This window comes from Rhamphochromis longiceps, linkage group LG5 (assembly GCF_057381845.1).
Source record: "Rhamphochromis longiceps isolate RC_006_pf linkage group LG5, R_longiceps_female_GT1.1, whole genome shotgun sequence".
NCBI lineage: Eukaryota > Metazoa > Chordata > Actinopteri > Cichliformes > Cichlidae > Rhamphochromis > Rhamphochromis longiceps.
Genome location: NC_140561.1, coordinates 19497148 through 19519790, shown reverse-complemented (window position 1 = coordinate 19519790; position 22643 = coordinate 19497148). Strand labels below are relative to the sequence as shown.

At 45.8% G+C, this 22643-nt stretch overlaps 2 protein-coding genes across 2 annotated transcripts in view; one reads left to right on the top strand and one right to left on the bottom strand.

Annotated features, from left to right (window-relative positions):
• Positions 1-22643, bottom strand: part of LOC146669799 (low-density lipoprotein receptor-related protein 1-like) — a 105670-nt gene that overhangs the window by 13132 nt on the left and 69895 nt on the right. Inside the window, exons 25-58 of the mRNA XM_085406411.1 lie at positions 22002-22206; positions 21688-21852; positions 21356-21600; positions 20701-20832; positions 19648-19875; positions 18985-19159; positions 17371-17465; positions 17109-17258; positions 16803-16943; positions 16442-16567; positions 16193-16324; positions 12684-12818; positions 12291-12420; positions 12049-12175; positions 11809-11960; positions 11549-11673; positions 10114-10488; positions 6263-6452; positions 5952-6156; positions 5609-5801; positions 4913-5038; positions 4186-4314; positions 3971-4090; positions 3767-3880; positions 3519-3668; positions 3135-3257; positions 2927-3043; positions 1907-2035; positions 1662-1784; positions 1411-1551; positions 812-999; positions 519-702; positions 343-428; positions 131-250 (exon numbers count right to left, since the gene is read on the bottom strand). Coding sequence (XP_085262537.1) covers positions 131-250; positions 343-428; positions 519-702; positions 812-999; positions 1411-1551; positions 1662-1784; positions 1907-2035; positions 2927-3043; positions 3135-3257; positions 3519-3668; positions 3767-3880; positions 3971-4090; positions 4186-4314; positions 4913-5038; positions 5609-5801; positions 5952-6156; positions 6263-6452; positions 10114-10488; positions 11549-11673; positions 11809-11960; positions 12049-12175; positions 12291-12420; positions 12684-12818; positions 16193-16324; positions 16442-16567; positions 16803-16943; positions 17109-17258; positions 17371-17465; positions 18985-19159; positions 19648-19875; positions 20701-20832; positions 21356-21600; positions 21688-21852; positions 22002-22206 — 5276 coding nt within the window. The remainder of the gene's footprint in view (positions 1-130; positions 251-342; positions 429-518; positions 703-811; positions 1000-1410; positions 1552-1661; positions 1785-1906; positions 2036-2926; positions 3044-3134; positions 3258-3518; positions 3669-3766; positions 3881-3970; positions 4091-4185; positions 4315-4912; positions 5039-5608; positions 5802-5951; positions 6157-6262; positions 6453-10113; positions 10489-11548; positions 11674-11808; positions 11961-12048; positions 12176-12290; positions 12421-12683; positions 12819-16192; positions 16325-16441; positions 16568-16802; positions 16944-17108; positions 17259-17370; positions 17466-18984; positions 19160-19647; positions 19876-20700; positions 20833-21355; positions 21601-21687; positions 21853-22001; positions 22207-22643) is intronic.
• On the top strand, positions 8309-9977 carry LOC146669801 (somatostatin receptor type 5-like). The gene has a single exon (XM_085406412.1). It carries the CDS (start codon positions 8419-8421, stop codon positions 9451-9453), a length of 1035 nt encoding a protein of 344 aa, XP_085262538.1. The 5' UTR covers positions 8309-8418; the 3' UTR covers positions 9454-9977.

Here is a 22643-nt window from a genome sequence, read left to right as displayed (position 1 = left end):
GCTTTCACTGCACATCCAATGTACACACACACACGAACACATTCATCATTTTGAATATAGTTTACATTTCTAGCATTTATTAGCAGCACATTTTATTTCTCTTCCTCTGCCAAGACACTTCTATGCTGACCTGAACATTGCTGCCATTGATGTGCATGCGTCGAATCATGCTGCCCTGGGTGGTCACATCTGTCCAATAAATCATCTGCTGGCGATAGTCGAAGTCTAGAGCGACAGCATTGTTCAAGCCCTGTCAAGGCATGGGAACTGCATTAGTCTGTTGTGTAGATAAACTCCAGCACTTTCCAATCACATCAGCAGGACTGAAACTGCAGGGCTCACCTGTTTGATTAAGGTGTAGTTAGAGCCGTCCAAGTTGAGCTTTCTCAGGTAATAGCGGTTGGCAAAGATGAGGAAGGGTTCTTCATCTGCAAGGAGTGAAGAGAGGATATGACAAATTATGAGAGGCTTTCCCTTAAACACATCCCTGAATGCCAATAATCTGTCACATTTCTTACCAGAAGTGGATTTGCATATTGTGGGGTTCTCGGGGCTAAGCTGGAAACCCTCCACACACAGACAGTGGAAGCTGCCGTGCGTGTTGATGCACCGCTGCGTGCACGGGTAAGTGGTCGTGCATTCATCTATGTCAATACAAGTCTTCCTGTCATCTTTCAGATGAAAGCCGGGATGGCATCTGCACTGTGGGGGAGCAAAGCACAGAGCAGGTAAAGCAGCAGTCCGTGCAATTTTTTTTTTTACACATCCATTACTTAAGAACTCAAGTCCTAATTTCATGCTGTTCACTTACCTTAAACCCTATTTTCAGGTCTTCACAGAGCTGGGAGCAGCCACTCAGTTTGCTGTTCAGGCACTCGTTAATGAAGCAGTTGAGCTCATCAGAGCCGTCGCCACAGTCGTCTTTATGGTCGCAGAGCAACGTCTCGTTCACGCAGTTTCCATTATTGCAGATGTACGCGGTGTCGTTGCACTTCTTCTCTGTTCCGCAAAGTGAAGCAATGAAATGAGAAACAAATGAAGAGAAAATGTCAGCCGGCGTAGCTGATATAAAAGCCTCAGGATTAATTTCAGTCGCAAACACTGAGAGCGGATTACAATTGCCAAAAAGATAAAGATAGTGGAGTCTTATTCTCTTTTAGGCTTGTTAGCATACAGTATTTAATTATAATATAAAGACTGTGACTTCTCCTTGTTCCCTTTCTTTCCTGGAATCTCCTTTATATATGCTATAATATTATTGTCCCTTTATTTTTATTTTGGAGGTTTTTTTGCAAGTTCAGTGGTTAAAAATGAATTTTACATGTCCTGTAATCACACTAATTCAATAAATATACTGAATACATGAACTGAATAAATAAAGTACTCCTGGAGAGACTCTGTGTGTCTAACCTGGGCCAGTGCACCGGGGATTTTTTGGAGCTTCATCTGAGTGGTCATGACAGTCGAAGTCTCCATCACACTCCCATGAATTTTTAATGAGACAGCGTCCGTTCGCACAGCGGAACTCGTTCGGTCCACACGTCGGATACTCTGTAGCGACAAACGGTACATGCTACTTCAAAAAAAAAAAACCCAAAAAAAGCCCCACACACTCAGGAGGAGGGAGAGTGTTTCAAATCACAGGTCACGGCTCCACTCACCGCACTCCTGGGACTCGTCTGAGCCGTCGCTGCAGTCGTTGTCATGGTCACACACAAAGTGCTTGGGTATACACTGTCGGTTCTGGCACATGAACTCATTGCTGCTGCATGTGTTGTTGAAGTCTGAGGCGCAGAAATAATTGGCGCACAAGTGAGATCATTAAAACTGACAGATATTCCTTAGTCTATGAGAGTTATTAAAATCTATTTATCTTGATCAAACTCAGCCCTCAGCTTGCACTCACAGCAGCCAGCTTTCATGCTCTCGTCAGCTCCATCAGGACAGTCTTTATCTCCGTCACACATCCAGCGTTTAGGAATACACCTGTGTGATTCGGGGCATTGGAACGTCTCTGGACTGCAGGTTTTAGTCTCTGTAATAGAAAGAGGTGACTGATTGGAATGTCTATTAATGGTTATTTTAATATAAAAAAAATTAAAAAAAATCAAATTTTTTGTACACAGCCTAATGTTTTGCACTTATTAAACTCATATTGTTTAGTGCGCAGAAGACCACCCATCATTTCCTTATATTTTGCTAAGAAAATATGAGGTAGGTGCAGCAAAGCACATGCAAACATGTGGTACAATTCAGTTCTCCAGGCTTCTCGAAGGACATTCAAAGCTCTTCTTTGGATGATGGCTGCTTTTTGTTGCTTTCTCTGTAAAGATTGTCGCACACTGTTTAAATCATTTTGAGGTCCGAGCTTTGGGGACGCCAATCCATGACTAACAGTGTTCCATTGTGTGTTTTTCTATCTCAGCTCCTATGTCTGGATTTCTTCTTATTTCTTAAGGACATGGATTTCAGATATTGTTCATCTGCTGTAGATACTCAATGCCTCTTCTGCATTTGTACTCTGCTTTTCCAGTTTCCTTGGATACAACTTATTGGTTCTTTGCTAAGTTGTTTGTTATGTGTAGACTGATCCATACCTTGAGTTAGGTGCCTTTTTATGCTTAACTTTGACGCATGAGTCAAATCAAGTCATGTGGCTTAACAAACAAAAAGAAATTCTCAGAAAATGTTCAGGTACAAGAACTCGACTGAAAATAACTGAAAATAACTGAAAGCCTGGAGATCTGTTGATCAAGAACACTAAAAATTGCAAGAAAATCTTACTGACTATGAAAGTTCACAGTATACAGAAATTAGGGGTGACTCATACATTTAATCAGTGCTGCAGGTTAAAAACTGTTGCAATATTCACTCAACTTTAGGAGTTCAGTATGTGTCCATGTCTAAATATGCCTTCAGCACTTACTGCACTTGCTGTCCTCGTCACTGCTGTCCCCGCAGTCATCCGCTCCATCACAAACCCAGCGGTTAGGAATGCAGCGGTGGTTCCCACACTCAAACTGGGTGGCTGAGCAGAACTTGTCTAAAGGAGAAGTGAGAACGCGTAAAGTGCAAAGCAAAGACATTGAAACAAAGCAATGGTCTGTTGTCCTGTACAGCGTATACGAACTTACCACAATGAGCCTCGTCCGCACCGTTCTCACAGTCGTTCTCCTTATCACAGGTCCAGCTCATAGGGATGCAACGTCCGCTGGGGCAGGCGAAGAAGGGCGTTGGACACTTTGTTTTCCCGCTCCCTGGCAGAGCAGCAGAAAAGAGGTTAGTTTGAAAAGGAAACATCAAAGAGTTAATCCAGCATGAAGAGAGGAAAAACAAATTACATTTACTTTGCTGTGTTTTTCAAGGAGAATTACCTCCCAAAACACAATTTAATGGATGAAAACATTCATCGTTTTTCCCTGTTCCCTGTGGCATAATCCAAATAGTTCTTTCTACTCTAACAACAAACAAAAAAACTCAATCCAAGTAGATTTAGCTGTCAGATGTAATTAAAATACCAGGGCAATTTCTTTCATCTGAGAAGTCTCCACAGTCGTTGGCACCGTCACACTGCCAAGAAGGTGCATAGCAGAGTGTGGTGAACTCGCACTTCTGAAATGTCACTCCCTTCACTCCCAGATGGAAATAACTGGAACAGTCTGTGGCGGCTTAACAAAGAGAGAAGCAAAACATTTTACCACTGCCTCAGAGTAGCAAAAATGTCAACATTTAATTTTTAAGAACAAATCTGATGATCTTAACTTACTGCAGTTCATCTCATCACTAGCGTCCTCGCAGTCCACTTTCTGGTTGCACTTGCTGGAGTTGGAGATGCAGCTTCCGTCTTTGCATTGGAACTGATCGGCTGAGCACAGCGTGGCTGGCGAGAGGAGAGGCGGCGGTTAGTGAGAGCAATATTTTAAGAAATGCGAATGCAAAAATGTTTGATTAATTGGAAAAGCAGACTCACTGTTACAGAAGAGCTCATCTGAGCTGTCTCCACAGTCATCCTGCCCGTTGCACCAGGAGCTGTGACCCACACAGCGGCCATTCACACAGCGTCTGTAGCCCTTCTTGCAGACGCGGTTGGCTGAAAACCAGACAGGATGGATTCTAACTACAAAATCCAACAAGAAAAAAACACGGCTGATAGTGTTTCGACGCGCAAAAAAAGGTTCCACTCACCGCAGTATGACTGCTTCTCATCAGACTTGTCCTTGCAGTGAGCCATGCCATCACAAGTCAGGGTGTAGTTAACGCAGTCTCCATTTCCACACTCAAACTCATCAATGCTGTTACATGTCGTGTTGAGGGCTGACAGGCAAAAAGAGAGAAATAGGGACTTAGGAAGAGTCGCCTAACCCAAGACAATCAGAGCAGGCACAGAGCCGATATCTGTCTTTGCTTGTTACTTTATCACATCAAGTTCTGCCCGAGAAGAATGTCTGCTCATCATCACCAGCATCACCACGCAACAGTACCATCTGGGACACATCTACAGTAATGCTGCTCAGTCTCAGCTCATTCGGCAGTGCGCGGCCTCAAACACTCAGCCAAGAGTTTTTAATATCCATCTTCAGCAAAAACAATAACAAGTTCTACCAAAGACAGTCCCCGACCAGCCCCCTTCTCTTCAGTTATCAAGATTAGATGAAGACAGCCTAAATCCACGGAAGAAGTGTGATGAGTCCTCCAAGAAGATGGGAGCAACCTGTTTGCCAGGTACCTTGAAAATCAGTGTACAAATTTATCTCGAGGATGTTGTGTTTTAAAGGCACACTGATCTGATTTAGTGTTTCTGTTTACTTATGGAGCTATAAAAAAAAATGTGTCCGAATTTTGAAATCGTCCTCGCTTTGTTTCCTGTGTATAAACATTTCCTCCATATAAGCGTGTCCTATTCTTGAATTACCTATGCAAGTGTTGTCTTCGAATAGCTTCCTGTCGCCCCGACAGCTGCAGTTGACCCTTCCCTCAGAGGTCAGCAAACACAGGTCCTGACATCCCCCGTTGTTAACACGACACATGGAGAATTCACCTGTGCAAACAGGAGGACAGTTAGCACACAAACCTGAGAATTTCTGATCTCGCATCCAATCTCCTGACACACAGGCGAACACACATCACGAGCAGACAGAAACACCTGGGTGAACCCGGCAATGGCTCTGCCTCAGCTGAATGCACAATGTGACTCTATCTAAATAGGATTTGCGGCTGTTACAGCGGGCTCTCGGCTTGCATCGGTGCTGCGGGTATTGGTGCAAAACTGTTTACTGAATAAGGGAACTCGAGGGAAAAGATACGGTAGAGTGGAAAAATGCTTGACTTGATTGAAATAAAAAGATACGAACAATGATAAATGCAGAGAGGAATAAAAAATAAATAAATAGTAGAAAAATTCAGGATTCCTTCACTTATCATAAATGTGAAAAAGATGTTGAATGTTTTACCGGCTCAACTCAACCAATGTTTGGTTTGCAGGCTTTATGTAAGATCGATTTGCTTCACACATTTACATGAAACAGTCCAGCAGTCGTAGTCTTACGACAGAGGACTGTGATGAAAATCAATTTTACATTGAATTTCCTCATTTGGTGCAAAGACTTACAGCTGTTAGTGTCATTGGCCACCGCGACAATACCCATCGGCTGTTGAGGAATATCAGCACGCAGGACCTTCATATCTGCCCCGGTGTATTTCTCAGCCCGGAGCACAGCCCTCCTCACCCAGTCGGTCCAAAAGATGTAGTCTCCATACACCGCCAGGCCAAATGGATGGACCGGTTCATTCTTCAGCACGACCTGCAGGGGGAAGCAAAACCACAGTCATGAGAACCCCAGTCTTTTTCTATCAAACCAGTGAAAGAGTAAAAAGCTGACGGTTGCTATTTAAACAGTCACATTGCTCAGCCATGCAGCATTAGAAATATTTTTAGTGTTTTTGTCACTCACGTAGCGCCTACTGCCATCATACTCGCAGCGTTCAATCTTGTCCAGTGTGGCGTCGGAAAAATAAAGCTTTTCAGCACGGTGGTCTATGGCCAGGCCGTTGGGGGTTCGGATGTCCGTGCCAATGATCACAAGGACGTTGGAGCCAGACAGAGTGGCGCGCATGATACTGGGAGACTGCTCGTTCCAGTTGGTCCAAAACATCAGGCTGTGGAAAAACAACATAATAATCAGTGATACAAACAGGTGTAATGAACTGGCGTGAGCAGAATGGCCTGCAAATCGGCGATGTGAACAACTGAATCAGTTCTTACCTCTGACACTCGTCGAGAACGAAGGCCCTCGGGTGGTCGTCTCCTGACATGGTGACCACTGTATGCCGGTCAACGGCACCCCAGCGGCTCTGGTCCACAGTGTGGCGGGTAATAGTCGAGGTAGTGTAGCTCGTCCAGTACAACATATCCCAGGCTCTATGGTATGCCAACCCCTCCACCGAGCCCACATCTGAAAAAGCATGAAGGAGTCGAGAGAAGAGCACACAGACAGTAAGAGAAGGCAACGACCAGAGGTGGGGGACGGAGTAGATAGAAGAGGAAAAAGGGAGAAGAAAAAGAAGCACGTCAGCTACGGGGTTGTGTTAAAAGGCCAAGTGTAGACCGTTTGGCAGCAGCTCAGAGCTGGCAGACTGCTGTGTGGCAACCCGGAGTCAGGGCTCTGGGCATGACAGCTTAGTATTAATGACTAAGAACACTGTGTGATTCAAGGCTTTTATCCAGCAAATAGTGGAGGATAAAGGTCACAATAACGGTTACCAGCTAGCATATTACTTTCCACTGGACTGCCTCATCAAGAGATGAGAAGCAAGAGGTCATTTTTTTCTGCTTTCCCAGCCTTAAAATTAATAAGAAGTTGGGAGCTTCACGGCTGAAAGGAGGCCAGAGGACAGCCAAAAGTCAGCAGAGATGGAGGAACACAAAGTTCTGCAACATCAGATGGAGAACAGCTGCACCGGTATTGAGAAAACACGCGACGCAGACACAAACAAATACTGTAACTTGTGCTTCATGGAGTCAGAGACCGCTCCAAATAATAAGTAATAGTCCCCTACTTGTTACTGCAGCTGCTGCAATGGAACAGTGCAGGTCTAATGATTAAAGCAGCCTTTTCTTAGGACTGGATATGATCTCATCCCATCAGATGTCAGGCCAAAGCAACGGTGAGGTTTACCACCAGGTGGGACAGTTCACACTACACCTCAATATCTCCAGTGCGACACCGCAGACGTGAATCATCGCGCGTCCAGCGCACGCTATGGGACTCTGAGAGAAGCAAAGCGACTGAAAATCAAGCGGAGCATCGCAACACGCAAGGCAACTGTCCCCCGCTTCTCGCACTCATAAATCAACACCCTAACAATCGATAGAGAGCGCCGTGAAATCTATTCACCCCCATTTCCTCTTTCTTTAGCGGTGTTAATGAATTTTAAATCACAAACTGCCACCACTGTCTGCTCAAATCACATTACTGTTGATCTAGGGCTACCAAAGATTCTCTACATTTTCACGCGCTGCTTGTGCCAATACAGGCAAGCTGAATATACAGGTCTTGAGCTCTGCTGACAGTGATTTTATGGCCGTTTATCTACAGTAGGTATGATAGCAGTGTAGTGTTTGCCATCAGGCCGGGAGTCAATAATTACCCCGATTCTGAAGGCAAACACTATCTCACTGTGTCGCTCTTTGTTTATTTTTTGTATCAGCGCAGGTTTTTGTGCAGGCTGTGCTGCAAATGCACGTCGAGACAATGCAGAGGCCTTTCCACAAAATGGGAAGAAACTAAATAGAGCATGGGGAAAAAAAATATGTTGGGCCTCAATAGGCCCTCCCACAGAGAGTTGGACAGCCCATCCACGTCCTGCTCTATCATAATCAGTCCAAAGTTCACCTACCGCTTACTTGGTTTCATCCTGTCTTCCTGTCAAACTTTCTCTGGAAGTTCCTTTCCTGGATATATGAGGAATACTGATTGTGGAAGGCGAATGCCATGTGGAGTAGCTGCCTGCTCTGAACTCACACAATCTACAGCATTCACCTCTCAACACCCGCTTGCCCTTAACAGGAGTTCAACCAGAAGAATGGCAAGCAGCTCAGAAATCAGGTGTGTCTTGACTTCAGTGGAGGGGCCTGATCTCACTTTGTTCCCCTCTACAATACCAAGCCAATAAGAGGTGGAACAGATCGAGAGGAAGCAGCTTTAACTGTACACTTTTATACAGTCAGCACAGTCATATGTGTTTATGTATTTAACATGATTCAGTCTGAGGCGATTCATGTTAAACTTTGAACTGTAAATCTGTGCGTTGTCATTTCTGAGAACACTGCTACTGGAATGTCCTTAATCATTCCTACATTTATGATCAGAAGTTTTATGACCAGATTGAACAAACTGACCCAACAAAACTGAAGACACAATGCTGCTGCTGAACTCTACAAGCTCAGAGGATCTGTTGGGTAACAGTAGCAGTGACCCTGGACTGGACAATGTGGAACAGGTTCTAGTCCCAATACTAGATTCACTAATTCTGGTGCTGGGAGTTAGCGGACACACCATAGTGATAGTAATCTTATGTAAGCGATGGAGGAGAGGGGTGGGACGTATTGGACAGTCTCCCCAAAACTCTGTGATGGGTATGGGGACAGACATCCTGCTTCTGGCCCTGAGCGTTTCAGACCTGCTTTTGCTCTCCATGCTTCCCTTCCACACAGCTGCTATAGCCATGCAGCACTGGCCATTTGGTGACTTCATGTGTCGTCTGCTGGGCTTCCTGGGATCAGCCTGCTCTTCAACCAGCATCTTTACTCTAGCCACACTGGCTGTGTGTCGCTATCTGACTGTGGTGAAGCCTGCCAGAGCATATTCCCTTCTCACTACTCGCCGAGTCTCTGTAGCTGCCATACTGGTCTGGGTCCCAGCCTGCTGCCTTGCTGTTCCACAGCTAGTCTTTCGCTCTGTAGGAACCCCACAAAAAGCCCTTGACGGGCTTGCATGCTTTGCTTTCCAGACCCACCGTGACCAGCTGATCTATGGACTGTCTCATTTCTTTGTGGCCTTCTTTCTACCACTAGTTACCATAGCAGTGGCATATGGCAGCATCTACATGTTCCTATGGAGGAGTCGGCATGCTGGAAGAGCCCCCCAGGTGGAGCGTTACCAAAGCAAAGTGACCCAAACGTCGGCTATGCTGGTGCTGGCTTTCACCCTGTGCTGGCTGCCGTCCTACGGCATGACGCTGGCCTTACTGGCGGATAAAGGCACAGGAGCCACTGGAGCCTCACCACGTTATGGCCCCTTTGCTGTGTTTGCACGCTTTATGGCAACCTCCTCTACAGTGATGAACCCTATTCTCTATGTGCTGATGTCTGAAAAGTTCAGGCAGGACCTACTGAGGCTGTTCAAGAGGGACGGACAAAGAGACAGCAGGGATGTGGCTATGGCTGCTGCCTGACAGTATTACTACGAGTAGCTAACTTGACATAACGTGACTATTTTAATTGCGCACAGCGAGGAACTGCTGGCAACTGGGATCGACAAAAAAACACAAGCTAAAAAAAACGTGATCAAAGACTACAGATAAACTGGACGTCAGCGTTGCCTTCATGAACAAAGTCAACTCAAGAGCTCTCACAGCAACAGTCAGCATCATTGCTTTGAACAACAGTTGCTCTTGAATTGAGCAGGAACTTTGCTCTGGGATTTGTTGCTTTACATGCACAGCGGGAATATCACGCATTCCTTGTAAAAGAGATTAAAGTAAAACATTAACGGTGCACCCGTGTTCTGTTGTGCTGAGATAAGGTGAATGAAAGTCTATCTGTCTCTCAGCCTGATTGTATTGCTTCTCACTCTGTTCTAAAAAAATGCTTTTCCTTTGTTTCTACTTTGGCTACATCTACAGAATAAATATGAGTATTTTAGGGAAAAGCCAGCAGATTTCTTCTCCAGGAAGATTTCTTATCAGGGAGTCTTATGACTGGACAAATGACAGGAGCCATAAACCTTGGGTGGGGTAGGGTGGGAGGTTTAGGCCAGATCACCATGTCATGTTAGTTACTTGGACGGAGCACAAAGCATTAAGAAAACTAACTTAAGAATCAGGAAAACTCACTCTCTACTACAGTCTTGCGGTCAGACCCGTCATCACTGATCTGCTGGATGTTGCCAAAATGAATATCACTGAAGAAGATACGGTTAGCTCCTTTGCCTCCTCCTCCTCTGTAATCAAAAGTGAGTGCGATGACGTTCTTCATGTGCTCGGGGTCCTCGAATGGTTTTATGGGGGCATTCAGGTTGTTTTCGTCGGACAGGTGAACGCTCTTCAGTATGGTGCGCTCCGAGTAGAGAAGGTAGCCATCGTAGTCGCGGCACGTGCAGCCGTCTTCAGCCAGCATGCCATGGGCGCAGGCACACGTACGCTGTCCTTTGCCACGGTAAAGGCAAAGCTGCTGACATCCGCCATTGTTTTCCTTGCACACATTTGTTCCTGTAAAGAGAACAAAATGCAATTAAATATACATTTGAATGATAATATATTTTCACCTGACTCTTATTATACTTTTACTCATTTTATAGAATATATGTAGCGGCATGTGAAGGCAGACGATGCGGCGCAGCCAAGCAATGATGTCGTCGAGAACAGACTTTCCAGCATTTCCTGTGTTTGTTATCTTAGCTTTGCTGTCTGCAGATAGCTCTCAAAAGTATGTCACAAAAAAATGTAGTATATCAAAGAGTTTCTGACATGTTAACTCCAAGTAAGCAGTGCGCTATTTTACTCCAGGTCTTTGTTCCAACAAGCTTCTCAGCTATCACGAGAAACCCGTGCACAGCGCACTCATACATGCCCAGGGATGCCTGGCCAATCCGTCAGTGAAATTTGCCCCTTTAGTGATGCTGGGGATTTTTGTGTGGTGGTAACACTGTGTTTACTGTGACTGATCAACGCTTTAGTGTAAACCTTATGGATTTGTAAGTATTTATGTATTTGCACTGTTGCAAAAACTACTTTTGCACATTAATCTAGAAGTTTTGAAATTTTAAGAAACAAAAACACGATTTTGTCCACTTTTCTGTTCAGATTTAATGTCGATGTATTCATTATTGCACATTTTTAATTTAGGAAATTAAAACTTAATAGGGAAAATTTACTCTCCACTGCTGTATATTAAATAATAATAACGCATATGTGTTCTAAGGTGATAAGCTCAGGGTTCACACATGCTTCATCTATAACTTTGTTTTTCCACTTCAGGGCTTAGATGACGTCAGCTCAGCATGAATTTCCAAGCACTGCGTCCTGTTTGCAAGGACAGCCAGTCATAAGAAAATCTGGGTTTTAGAAAGAAGCAGCTTAAGGACACAGGAGCTAAAATAACAAGTTTCAAAGATATGATCAACTGAGGTGCTCCATAAAAACCTTTAAAGAGTAAATAAGGAGTGTTTTAAAAGGCGATTCATGCAAAGCTATTCCAGGGAGTGCCAGAATAAAAATGGGGAGCTGGAAATGAGCGTAACAGGTCACCTTTAAAGCACACTTTGCTTACCTTTCTGCCTGGCCCTGTTGAAAACCTTGATGTCTTTGAGCTGGACCCCAATACCAGTCCTCAGTGACACAGAGTCTGTGGCATTGTCCTTGCTGCCTCTCTTTATGGAGCCATTAGCATGCGTCCTGGTTGACACCAGACAGATTATCAGCATTAAACACAAGCTGACATTTGCTGATATAAATATATATATTTATAAATAAACATTAGGACCATTCGCAAAAAGAGGGATAAGACGGAGTAGGAATGGTGTATCTGACCTGTCACTCCAATAGATGTAGCTCTCAAACACAGACACAGAGAACATGTCCATGTTGTTGTTGCCCAACACCACTTCCCTGTTTTCTCCAGTCTCCAGGTTGATGCGCTCAATCTTATCAGTCCTGGCATCGCACCAGTACAGCATACCATCCTGCATTCCCACATTAAGTAATGTTAGGCCCACTCTCTGTGCTGCAAGTCAGCGATATAAATGTACAAAATGATCTGTTGCGGTGTACCTCATAGTCGATGGAGATGCCATTGGGCCAGCTGATACTGACGTTGACGAGGATGGCTCGCTCAGATCCATCCAGGCGAGAGCGTTCGATGCGGGGATACTGGCCCCACTCTGTCCAGAACAGGTAGCTGCTCGCGCCAAAGCACGCAAAGACAGAAAACCAAATACCGCAGAAATCAACACTGAGATAAATCACAGAAGGAGAAGCTAAAGTAGGAACCTGGCACAGTCCTTCGTTCTCACCCTTTCTCAGGATGGACAGTGATGGCACGAGGTTTGTCCAAGCCCTGCGAGATCACCACATAGCGGAAGGAACCATTCAGCCTGGCCACCTCAATCACATCGAAGCCTTGATCTGTCCAATAGATGTTTCCTGTGGAGGATGAAGGAGAAACAATTTCCTAATTTTTAAACCGCATTGACCTGGAAATAATACTTTTTTCTCTCTGTTTTTGCATCTACTTTCTGTTTTCTCACTTAGTGCAACAGGTCCACACTGTTGCTTTTAACAGTGACAGGCGGTATGTGCAAGCATGATAAATGTGCAGAGAGGAAAAGCAAAACGCTCTTTATCAGTATGTCTAACTGTCATTATCTAAATTTAGTACGCATGAGCCGGGACGCAGTTTCTCTCACCAGCAATCCAGTCCACAGCGATGCCCTCTACCCTGCCGATGCCATTAGTGACCACGTCCTCTCTCCAGGTTTGGTCTCTCTTGGCCCGGCTGATGGTGCTCAGGCCCATGTCTACCCAGTAGATCGTGTCATTGTCTGTGGGAACAAGTAAAACACAGAGTTGGACTAAAAAAGGAAGCTAGTAGCTTTAACAAATATTTTATGGAGCAGTGAATTCAGCTACACGAAATATGCAGAACTAGAGAATTTCTTTTTTTTTTTTTTTTTTTTTTCCCCCGCCTGTCCCATTTGGTTCTTTAGCCATCAGAATTGTTGTCTGAAGACCAACAAGGATACCCAATGGATTTACTTTGCCAAATGGATCATCGTGGCATTGCCGTATTGGTCCATTTGGTCAATCTTTGTTTTTATTATTTATTATATTTTATTTTCAGATGTTACAGATGGGACAGACATGAGTGAGAGATAGGAAAGGGAGAAAGAAAGAGGAAGGAAAGGAAAAACAGAAGGGGAGAGGGACAGTGAGAAAGGGGGGGAGAGAAAAAAAAATAAAAATCTCCTGGATCACCTGTTGAGAGAAGAATAGAAAACAAGCAAAAAAAAGACAAAAAAAAAAAAGAAACAAAGCAACATACTAAACACAACACCATCGCATTAATCTAGCTAAGTGTAAACAGCAGTAAATACTAAATATTCAATGTTGTTGTGCAGCACGCAGGACAGATGTGCTTCGAGGTAGCAGCCAAGAAAGGTGTAATTTGGGTCTACGAGCAGTGAACACCCGTGTGCATACCTGTGTGGATCAGCGTGCTTGTATTCCAAAGGTTTCTCCATGTAACGATCTGCTAGGGAGTGTGGGGGGGCCACAGCCCCGTCCTCCAGGGTGTGAAGCAGGTATGGAGGAGATCAAAACTCCAGACATCCAGAGGCCCCCAGAACACAAGAAACCATGGAAGACCAACAGAGGGGCAGCCGCGCCACTGTCCCAGTAAGAGCTGAGGAGAGTCCCAGATGAGGGTTCACTCAGCAGCCGCGGAGCAGAAGCCAGGGGGAGTTGCAGTGACGCGCCCGTGAGCTCCGCCGGCCGCCAGCTGTGCCTGAGTGACCGAGCCCCAGGCCGAGAGGCCGGGGGCACCCCACCCCCGAAGGGGCCCGAGCGAGCCCCAGGCTCCAGGCCCCGATAAGCGGCCGCCAAGGAGTGAGCCGGTGTGTACCTGGACGCCCACCCCCGGACACAAAGAACCACCAACGCACCGACACCTGAGGGAGTCCGCCACCGGCAGGGGAAGTGGTGGTAGGTGGAGATAGGCCTCCAAACCTTGGAGGGCCTGAGGTGTCCCCAGAGAGGTGGTGTCTGATACCCAACCTGACATATAGACACAGACATACAGGCACACACAGATACAAACATCCATTCCCACCCTCATGCTCTCATATGCACTCACTCCACACTCAACCAACGTGGAGACAGACATAAAGAGACGCTGTACACACAATCACACTCCCCAAGCGTACTCTACAAACCGGGTCTAGGTGCCCTTGCCCCTGGAGGGGGGAACTGCACCCAGACCCAGGTGGTGTTACCCTTTTCCCTGCGGTGGGGAGAGGCAGACCACCCCGACTCCGTAGCAGCAGGGAGGCCCCACACTCCAGACCGCAGTCGGACGGCCAACTCCACCTAGCCCTCCCGCTCCAGCAGGCCGCAGAGAATGGGGGTGGGAGAAGACTCCAAACCTCCCTCCACCCGCTCATTGTAGTGTTGATGCATGTGTGTTCTAAGGTGCAATTAAAACCCAGGAGGGCATGGAGCTACCTGCCAAGGAGCAGCAGGTAAGCGCATAGTCCCTCCTGATAGCCCTCAATGTCTAAGTGTATTTAAAATTGAGAGGTGGGCAACGACGTCAGGGGTGAGGTATACACCCTGATGGTAATTTGGACTCCGTGATTGTGCCCACCCCCAAGATCCTATATGTATGTGTAATGAGAGTGTGAATAATGTGAATGTCTAAGTTGTGGGATAAAATTGAGGCACAGGCAGCCAGAAGGGGACAGAGGGGGGGGGGGGGGGGGGGGGGGTAGCCTCCTCTGCACCCTGGTGACATACCCCTACTCCAAGGCCCTGCATGTGTGGGTGGTTGTGGTAGAGCGGGAAGAGAGAGGCAGCTGGAGATGGGGAGGGAAGGAAGGGAGGGGCAGGTAACCCCTCCCTGGGGCCAGCTCCCCCGCTGACCCCAGTAGGCACTCCCACACTCCGCGACCCGCCAGGGAAAGGGGGCCCAGGCCCATCCAGACCGGGGCCCAGTGCAGCAGCGCCTCCCGGCTCCACAGAGCCCGGGACAGTCCACCCAACCCCACCACAGAGAAAACTGCACCCACCCCACCATCCACTCATCTTCCAGACTACATAAGACAGTAAACGCCCAGGCTGAGATCTTCCTCCACCTCTCCTGTATCTCCCCCTCCTGCAGAGAGAGTTCCTGAAGAGAGGAAAGCTCCTGCTAGATGTGACCATCTCCCCCACCAGTTGAAGAGCCCCCCAGGCGGTTCGACGCACCGGCGGCACCCTGCTCCAGGGCCAGGCCCCCATGCACCCACCCGCCCACAACCCCGGCAACACACCAACCAGGATCCAAGCCCCCGAGGCCCGGCCCGGGCCCCAGCCCAGAGACGGAGCGCCCCCAGAACCTCACGCCCATCCCGGACCCACCCAGGGCCAGCCAGGCTACCAGGTCAGTAACCCACGTCCGTCAGCACAGACCCTCCCCTAGCCCCGCTGCACGCAGCCGCGAGGAAACAGTCACCTGAGAGCCAACAGAGCCCCCAACCGGACATGACCGCTACCCCGGGTTGAGCCCCCCAAGGAAGATGCCTCCGGGGAACCCCCCGACGCCCTAAGCCTGTCCCTACCCCCACACCAATCACAACAGTGAAGGTGGGACCAAATTATGACCCCCCACCCCCACTAGGTGATGGAGCTGATAAAAGGAGTCCAGAGCAATTGATCTGATGTGGTGGCAGAGGCTGTATCAAGACTAATGTAATCTAATAGATCATTTCTATATTGGTTAGAATTAAGATTATTTTTATTTTTCCAGTTCATGAGGACTGTTTTCTTGGCTATGCATAGGGCAGTGAAAACCATATGGGCGATATTCTTTTCTGAAGTGACATTATCTAAGCTGCCCAACAAACACACTAAGGGGGAAGTTGGAATGTTACATTTCAGACACTTTGATAAGTCTTCACATATCTCGCGCCAAAACTTTTGCACTGGTGGACAGAACCAAAGAGCGTGGATGTAATTGTCTGGTGTATTGCCTTGACAGTGTGAGCAGTTGTTGGAAGATGTAAAGCCCATCTTGAACATCCGATGACCTGTATAGTGCACTCTATGTAGTATTTTGTATTGTATTAATTGCAGACTGGGATTTTTAATTAATTTAAAGGTTTTTAAGCAAATCTGAGACCAGAAGTTTTGGTCCGAACTAGAGAACTAGAGAATTTCTTACCTGCATGAAAATCTATGCCCACTGCTAGGGAGGTGCCCGACACTGGTACAAGGGCATCAGACTTATCTGATGGGTCCAAGGGAATACCCCGTATGCCCTCGTGCACAGAGTACAGCAAGAAAGAGCCGACACCTACAGCAAACAAATAAAATATTCATTTTTGAGCGTGGCATCACTTCACATTCATCACTTCATATATCCAGGATTGTCTAAAATCAGGCATATGGCATGGGTATGGGAGCATCGTACCCTCACAAGACTGCTGCCCTCTGCGCAGGCTGTATCCTGCAGTGCACATGCAGGATCTGGTGGTTGGGGAGGTGGGGAGACACAGCTGGGAACAGTCTCCGTTGTTATTACTGCAAAGATTGGTGCCTGGAAATACAAAAGCAAAGAGCAAATAAAACAAATCAAAGACTAGTAACAGAGGCATAAACAGATGTGCTTTAGATACACACATAAGCTCTGGGCTACATGCAGTCTGCACAGCAGATCTTAAATGAAACAAGGACATATCTTCTTCCTATTTTTTTTGCAGAGCAATTTCACAAAGCAAAAAAAGACTGAAAAAACCCCCAGAAAAATTGGCTTGCAGCACCAAACTCTGCACCTTTCTGCACAGTTTCATCATAAATTTTCATGTGCATCATGGGAGAAGTGCTGTTCCTCAGGACTTTCCAGTTTCCACCGTCCTTCTTGTCACAGGTTCCTATCTGGTCAGTTCCTTGGTCCGCCCACCACAACTTGTCTCCTACAGGACACAGCGCACATGAGGATGATCAGCGTTCTCCATTAAAACCTGATCTCACACTACAAGAACCGTGTTAACCGGAGCAATTTTCAATGCAACACAGCCAGATAAGAGTAGTATCACGCAAGATGAATAATGCAGTTTTAATGCACTCTGGGTACCTACCCATGATGGCCAGAGCAGTAGCCTTGGTCAGCTTGCCCTTGGCCCCTTCAAGCACCTCAAGTCCAGAGCCGTCCAGTTTACAGCGGTTGATGGTGCTGTTTCCCGAGCTGATCCAATAAAGCCGCTCAGCTTTAAAGTCAATGGAGAGGCCTGAAAAAAAAAAAAAGGAAAAGAAAAAAGACAGCTCTGAGTTGTAATCATCTGCCCTGTCACTAGGGGGTGCTGTCGCTTATACAGTCACAGAAAAGAGCCGCTAACTCACCAACAGGGCCTTTCTGGTTGGTGAAGAGGACGCTGCGGTTGGTGCCATCTGTGTTGGCCATGCTGATGTTGTCCCCATCTGTCCAGTACAGCTTCCTGATGGAGGTGCGCAGAGAATCCACAAAGATATGATGCGCAACAGGAAGAGAGAGAGAGAGAAATTTTACTACATCACTATTAAACTTGAACCAACCGTGGTAGTACGCCACTGAAAACCATAAAGCCTATAGGTACTCAAAGCATGAACAACAGTGATGTTATCGATAAGAAATGAGAGCATCAGGTCTGTGAGCAACACCGAACTGCACGCGAGCTTATTTGGACTTTTCTAAAACGCAATCTGCCGTTTTCATTTCAAAGCCAAAATCGCATCAACAGACTGTAATGACGATGAGTGAGGCAGAAATAAAGCTGGCAAAAACCTGACAAATAAGAAACTATATTTCAGTGCGTTTAGTTCAGCAGTTAATTAATGTCCCGATCAACCGCTGACAGCTTTAATCTCCCACACCAGATGCACTCACATAAATGACTGCTTCTCAAACTGTCATGAGGAAATGCACATATGCAGAGTATAGAGGGTAACATGTATATACGTGTGTGTGCCACTTTGTTTGGACTGCACATTTTCTATGCTCATTCACTTTCTGTTAAATCCAGCCAGAGCCACCACGCCCTTCCTTTGTTTGTTAACTACCCTTAAATAAAGCATCTGAAGCATATAAACCCCTATATTGTCATGTTTGTGTACACACACACACACAAACACGCACACACATTTCCCTCCCAACTCTTTGCCCCGCCTCAACTTTCTTTGACCCCACCCACCTTTGGTGGGGTCAGCGTGTTTGTGTGCCAGAAAAAGGGGAGAGCTCACAGATCTCACATCTGCTTCTCATTTTCTCTCACGCCAACAATGCTCAGATCGGAAACATTCCTCCTCTTAAGGAGGCTAAAGCCTTTCACAGAGAGGAAGGAGTACAGTGGAAATAATGCACACAGAGGCAGAGACTTGTCTTAAGAAAATATATTTTCTTCACTGACCTCAAACACACAAAAGCCCACATATTCTGGCAGATCAAAACTGAGTATATGAATACAGATGGACTTTTTTATTCTCTGATGGACTGAGAAAAGACTGAGTTCATGGAGCTGGCAAAAAAAGAAAAACTTATGCAAGGCAAGACAGGAACGGACAGGATGTAAGATAAACACAGTGAAGAAAGTGATGAGAAACAGAAAAAGAAACACAAAACAACAGAGACACTTGCTGTAAATTATTTATACTCTGAGCACAGAAACTTTTGAAACAGAAATAGAAAAAAAAGACAGAGAGAGGCGGCATGAGGGGAGAAGGATTGGAACCACTTCCTGAGTGACAAAACACTCCGAGGTCAGGAACTGAATTACTGTGAGCGCACACAGAGGGGAACCTGCCAGACAGACTTTGTATGATTGTTTGTGTGTGTCTTTGTGCAGACTTCTGCTTGTATCTGTTGCAAGTTATAGGTGAAGCCAGGAGGGTGTCTGTGAGCAATTTCTGAAAGCTTCAGCGTGGCGACACATGACAGCTTTATAGTATGAGTGTGTGTGTGCATTTGTGTGCGAGACCAACCCCAGTACTGGATGGAGCACTAGACAGTGGGGTTTGTCTAAGCCCTGGATGACAGCATTTTTGAAGGAGCCGTCCAGTCTGGCAACATTAATCTGCTTCTTGTTGGCATCATAACTGGTCCAGAACAGGTTCCTGGACACCCAGTCGACAGCCAGACCATGAGTATTGGGCAAATCTGATGAAAGATGAAGAACACGAACAAACTCTTATTAATCAGCCTTTTTTTTTAAAAACAGATGTTTTCTATGGACACGTGTCCATAGGTTAGAAAATGCAGTACTGCATTTGTTGGCTAACAGGACAACTGATGACACATTTTATCACCTGAATCTTTTATTGTTTCCAGCTAACTTGTTTTTTTTTTTAAAGACAGAGTTAGCTGGCATAGATCATCCACCAAAACGTGCCCACTCAGGTTATTATTTCAGGCAAAAGATTGCCATTCCCCAAGCTAATGAGTTTTGTTGTGTAGAGCCCTTGTACATAACAGCATCTGCATACTAGGAATCTAGAAGTGAGAGAAGCATTAATTTTTAACTACTGGACAAAAATCTTGGTGCAGTCTGATAAAATTACCCTGCTATATTTGTTTCTTAAAGTAAGGCTCTAAATAATGAGCCTTTTAATTATGTTCTGTAATGTGTCGTGTTGCCTCCATCATACCAGCAGAAACCACAGTTTCAACTCCAGTGCCATTGATGAACGCCCTCTTGATGGTCTGAGTACGGACATCTGACCAGTAGATACGCTGCTCCAGAGCATCATAGTCCACCACAGTCACGTTGTCGATATCCGGCACAGTGAAGGAGATGATATAGTTGTAATACGGGTTGTCGATGTCTACTCCTCTGATCTCGATCTGCCGAGCGTACAGCAAGAACTGGCGAGACTCTGCGGGAGACACAAGATGTTGACGTGGACCCTTGGTATTCAATGTGAGTAATCGGGAGTTAAATGTAGCTTCAAGTCAAATGCACGAGTACACACTAATGCATGAGTCAGAGCTGCGGATAGATGGTTACAGCATGGATCAGTACATCCACGCATTATTCCTACCACTTGAACAAACAGTTGATCCAATTGCATCTTTTGACTAATGATTGTGTCTGGCTGGCTAACTCAATAGCACAGCCAGAGTAGAGCGAGCGAATTCAATCAGTGAAGATACATTGCAATTGCACTGGTCTCAACAGTCAAGTATCATTTAACTGTGTGCGGCTTAAATGATAGACAGCAAAGGAGGGAAAGAGAGCCGGAGAGGGCAGAGTAATGACAGCGCCGGGCTGTATTGGCCATCCCAGAGCCGGTGGTGGAAGCTGGGGGATGTGTCTGATGCTTGCATCAGACAGAATGGGGCTCTCCATTCCATTACCGCCGAAGATAATAGAAAGTGCTGCCTTGAATATTAAACTCACACACTGAATAAACAGGCCAGCTTTCACTATTTTACAGACGGACACCTCAATACGCTCCAAAGCTGTCACAGCAAAAAGACCTCAAAGCAACAAAAAAAAAAAAAAGTCTGTTTAATCCTCTCTCTTTTTCTCCAAGAGAAAAATAAAAGAAATTATAAATAAACAATTCTGCAAGGACAGGGATTAGACAGTAACATTCAAGCTGAAACAAGAAAAGAACAGGACTGCGTGGAGGCTAAGAAAGACTCAACGAGTCTATTTTCCACAGTGGTTGCATTTGTGTTCGTGAGCTCAGCCTTACCGTAACACGTGCGTTTGTCAGGGCCCAGCTTCATGAGGTGAGGACAAGCACAGGAGAACGTCTGATTGAAGTTGATGAGGCACAGGTGAGAGCAGGGCTCTTTGCCGTCTTTAGCTGCACACGGATTAGGAGCTACGGAGACATGAGCACAGAAAAGGTTTTATTTTAAAAGTATGAAGGTCAATGAAATGTTTTAATGTGTGCTTAAAATCGAATGTAATTATACTTCCTAATGGTCAAGAAAATTCAGCATAGTGTAAAACTTCTTTTCCCCGTGAATTCTGCAAGCCACTTTGCAGCCCCCCTCCCAAAATCAGCTCCCCCCTTGCATGGTGTTCCTGTCTAATTACTGTTCTGACAGTTTTATCGATGCCTTCGTGTCTCGTCACATGCCTTAGGCTTTCATTATAAGCAGATGGAGGTCAGAGAGGTCTCAGAACGGCCAACTATAAATGACTGCAGATGGAAATACTGACTGTAGTGGTCTTGACTTACACAAACTTTCTTGTGGGGTGATTCAGTTTATGACTGTCAGTAACTCAAAATGTACAATTAACAACTTTGAAGGCAGAAACTTGTAGATAATTTCAGATTGTAATCTTTCCATATACTGATTGAATGGTGCTGCATACATGAGTGTGTGTCTGTTTCCTACCCTGTGGTTGTCTGGATGGATGGTACACTTGAAGGTCAAAGGGTTGCGTATTGGTTCTCTGCACCACTGTGACGTTGCTCCCGGTCCACTTGTTTGCCTTGGCCAGCGTGTTGGTCCTCCAGTCTGTCCAGTAAACTTCTCCACCGTACATGGTGACAGCAAACGGATGCGACAGATACTCGTGGCCCCTCAGAACCTCAATTAGTCCAGAACCATCATACTTGGCTGAATAGATGGCATCAGACCTGCATAAAGCACAAGTTTTAGCTATGTTTCGGAGTATTACTGAACATTTATGTGCAAATATTTTCATGTTTTTCCCTCTGTACAACCTGGCATCAATCCACAGGATGCGACGCTCTAAATAATCCACAGTGAGTCCATTTGGCCAGCCTCCATTGCCCGTTTCCTTATGGATAGTCTTCCTGCCTTCTCCACTCATGGATGCAGCTTCAATCCTTGGCAAACTGGCATCCCAGTCTGTCCAGAAGAGAATCCTAAAGAACCATAACACGAAATGAAACAGTCAGCAAGGTTTATAACTGAAAAAGCTCCGTAGTTACAGCCAAAACAATTAGAGCCATTGTAACGTGATGTTAACGTGTTCTCCTTGATATGAGGAGGAGGCGGAATAAACAGCTGTTACCCATCCCGGGGGTCAAGAGCAATAGCTCGGGGGTGCTCCACCTCCCCCGCCAGTAGCGTGGTCCTCATGGTTCCATCCAACTTGGCTACCTCTATCTGATCCAGGTTGCTTTCCACCCAGTAAATGTTTCCCGCTATCCAGTCGACTGCCAGACCCTCTGGTGTCGCCAGCCCGTACTGGATTACCACATCAAAGCTGGTTAAAGCTACAAGAAGAGAAAAAAATCAGGGCATATGTTCAAACATCATATTTCATCTCACTACTCAATAAAATAAACACTCCTCTGGGGTGCTTACATTTTTTAAATTCACACAGTATCTCAACATGTAGCATTAAAGGCTGCAGAGGCTGGGATTTGCTGACGACTACATTTCTAATCTTAACTGCTAATCCAGTTTTAGTTTGACAAATTATGTAAATGCAATGGAGCTATTTGGATAAGAAGTTAACTCTGCGATTTTCTTTAATCAAATGGTAAATACAGTAGTATTGTTCAGCATGGGTGGTGATGCTACAATTGCAGAAAAGGTCTCAAATGTGTGGTGTCTTCCAGGAGCAAAGAGACACATTTTCCAGCCCCTTTCTAACCCTTTCATTTTCCGTTGGGCTCCTAATCAGGGTCTAATTACACGAGTCATTATC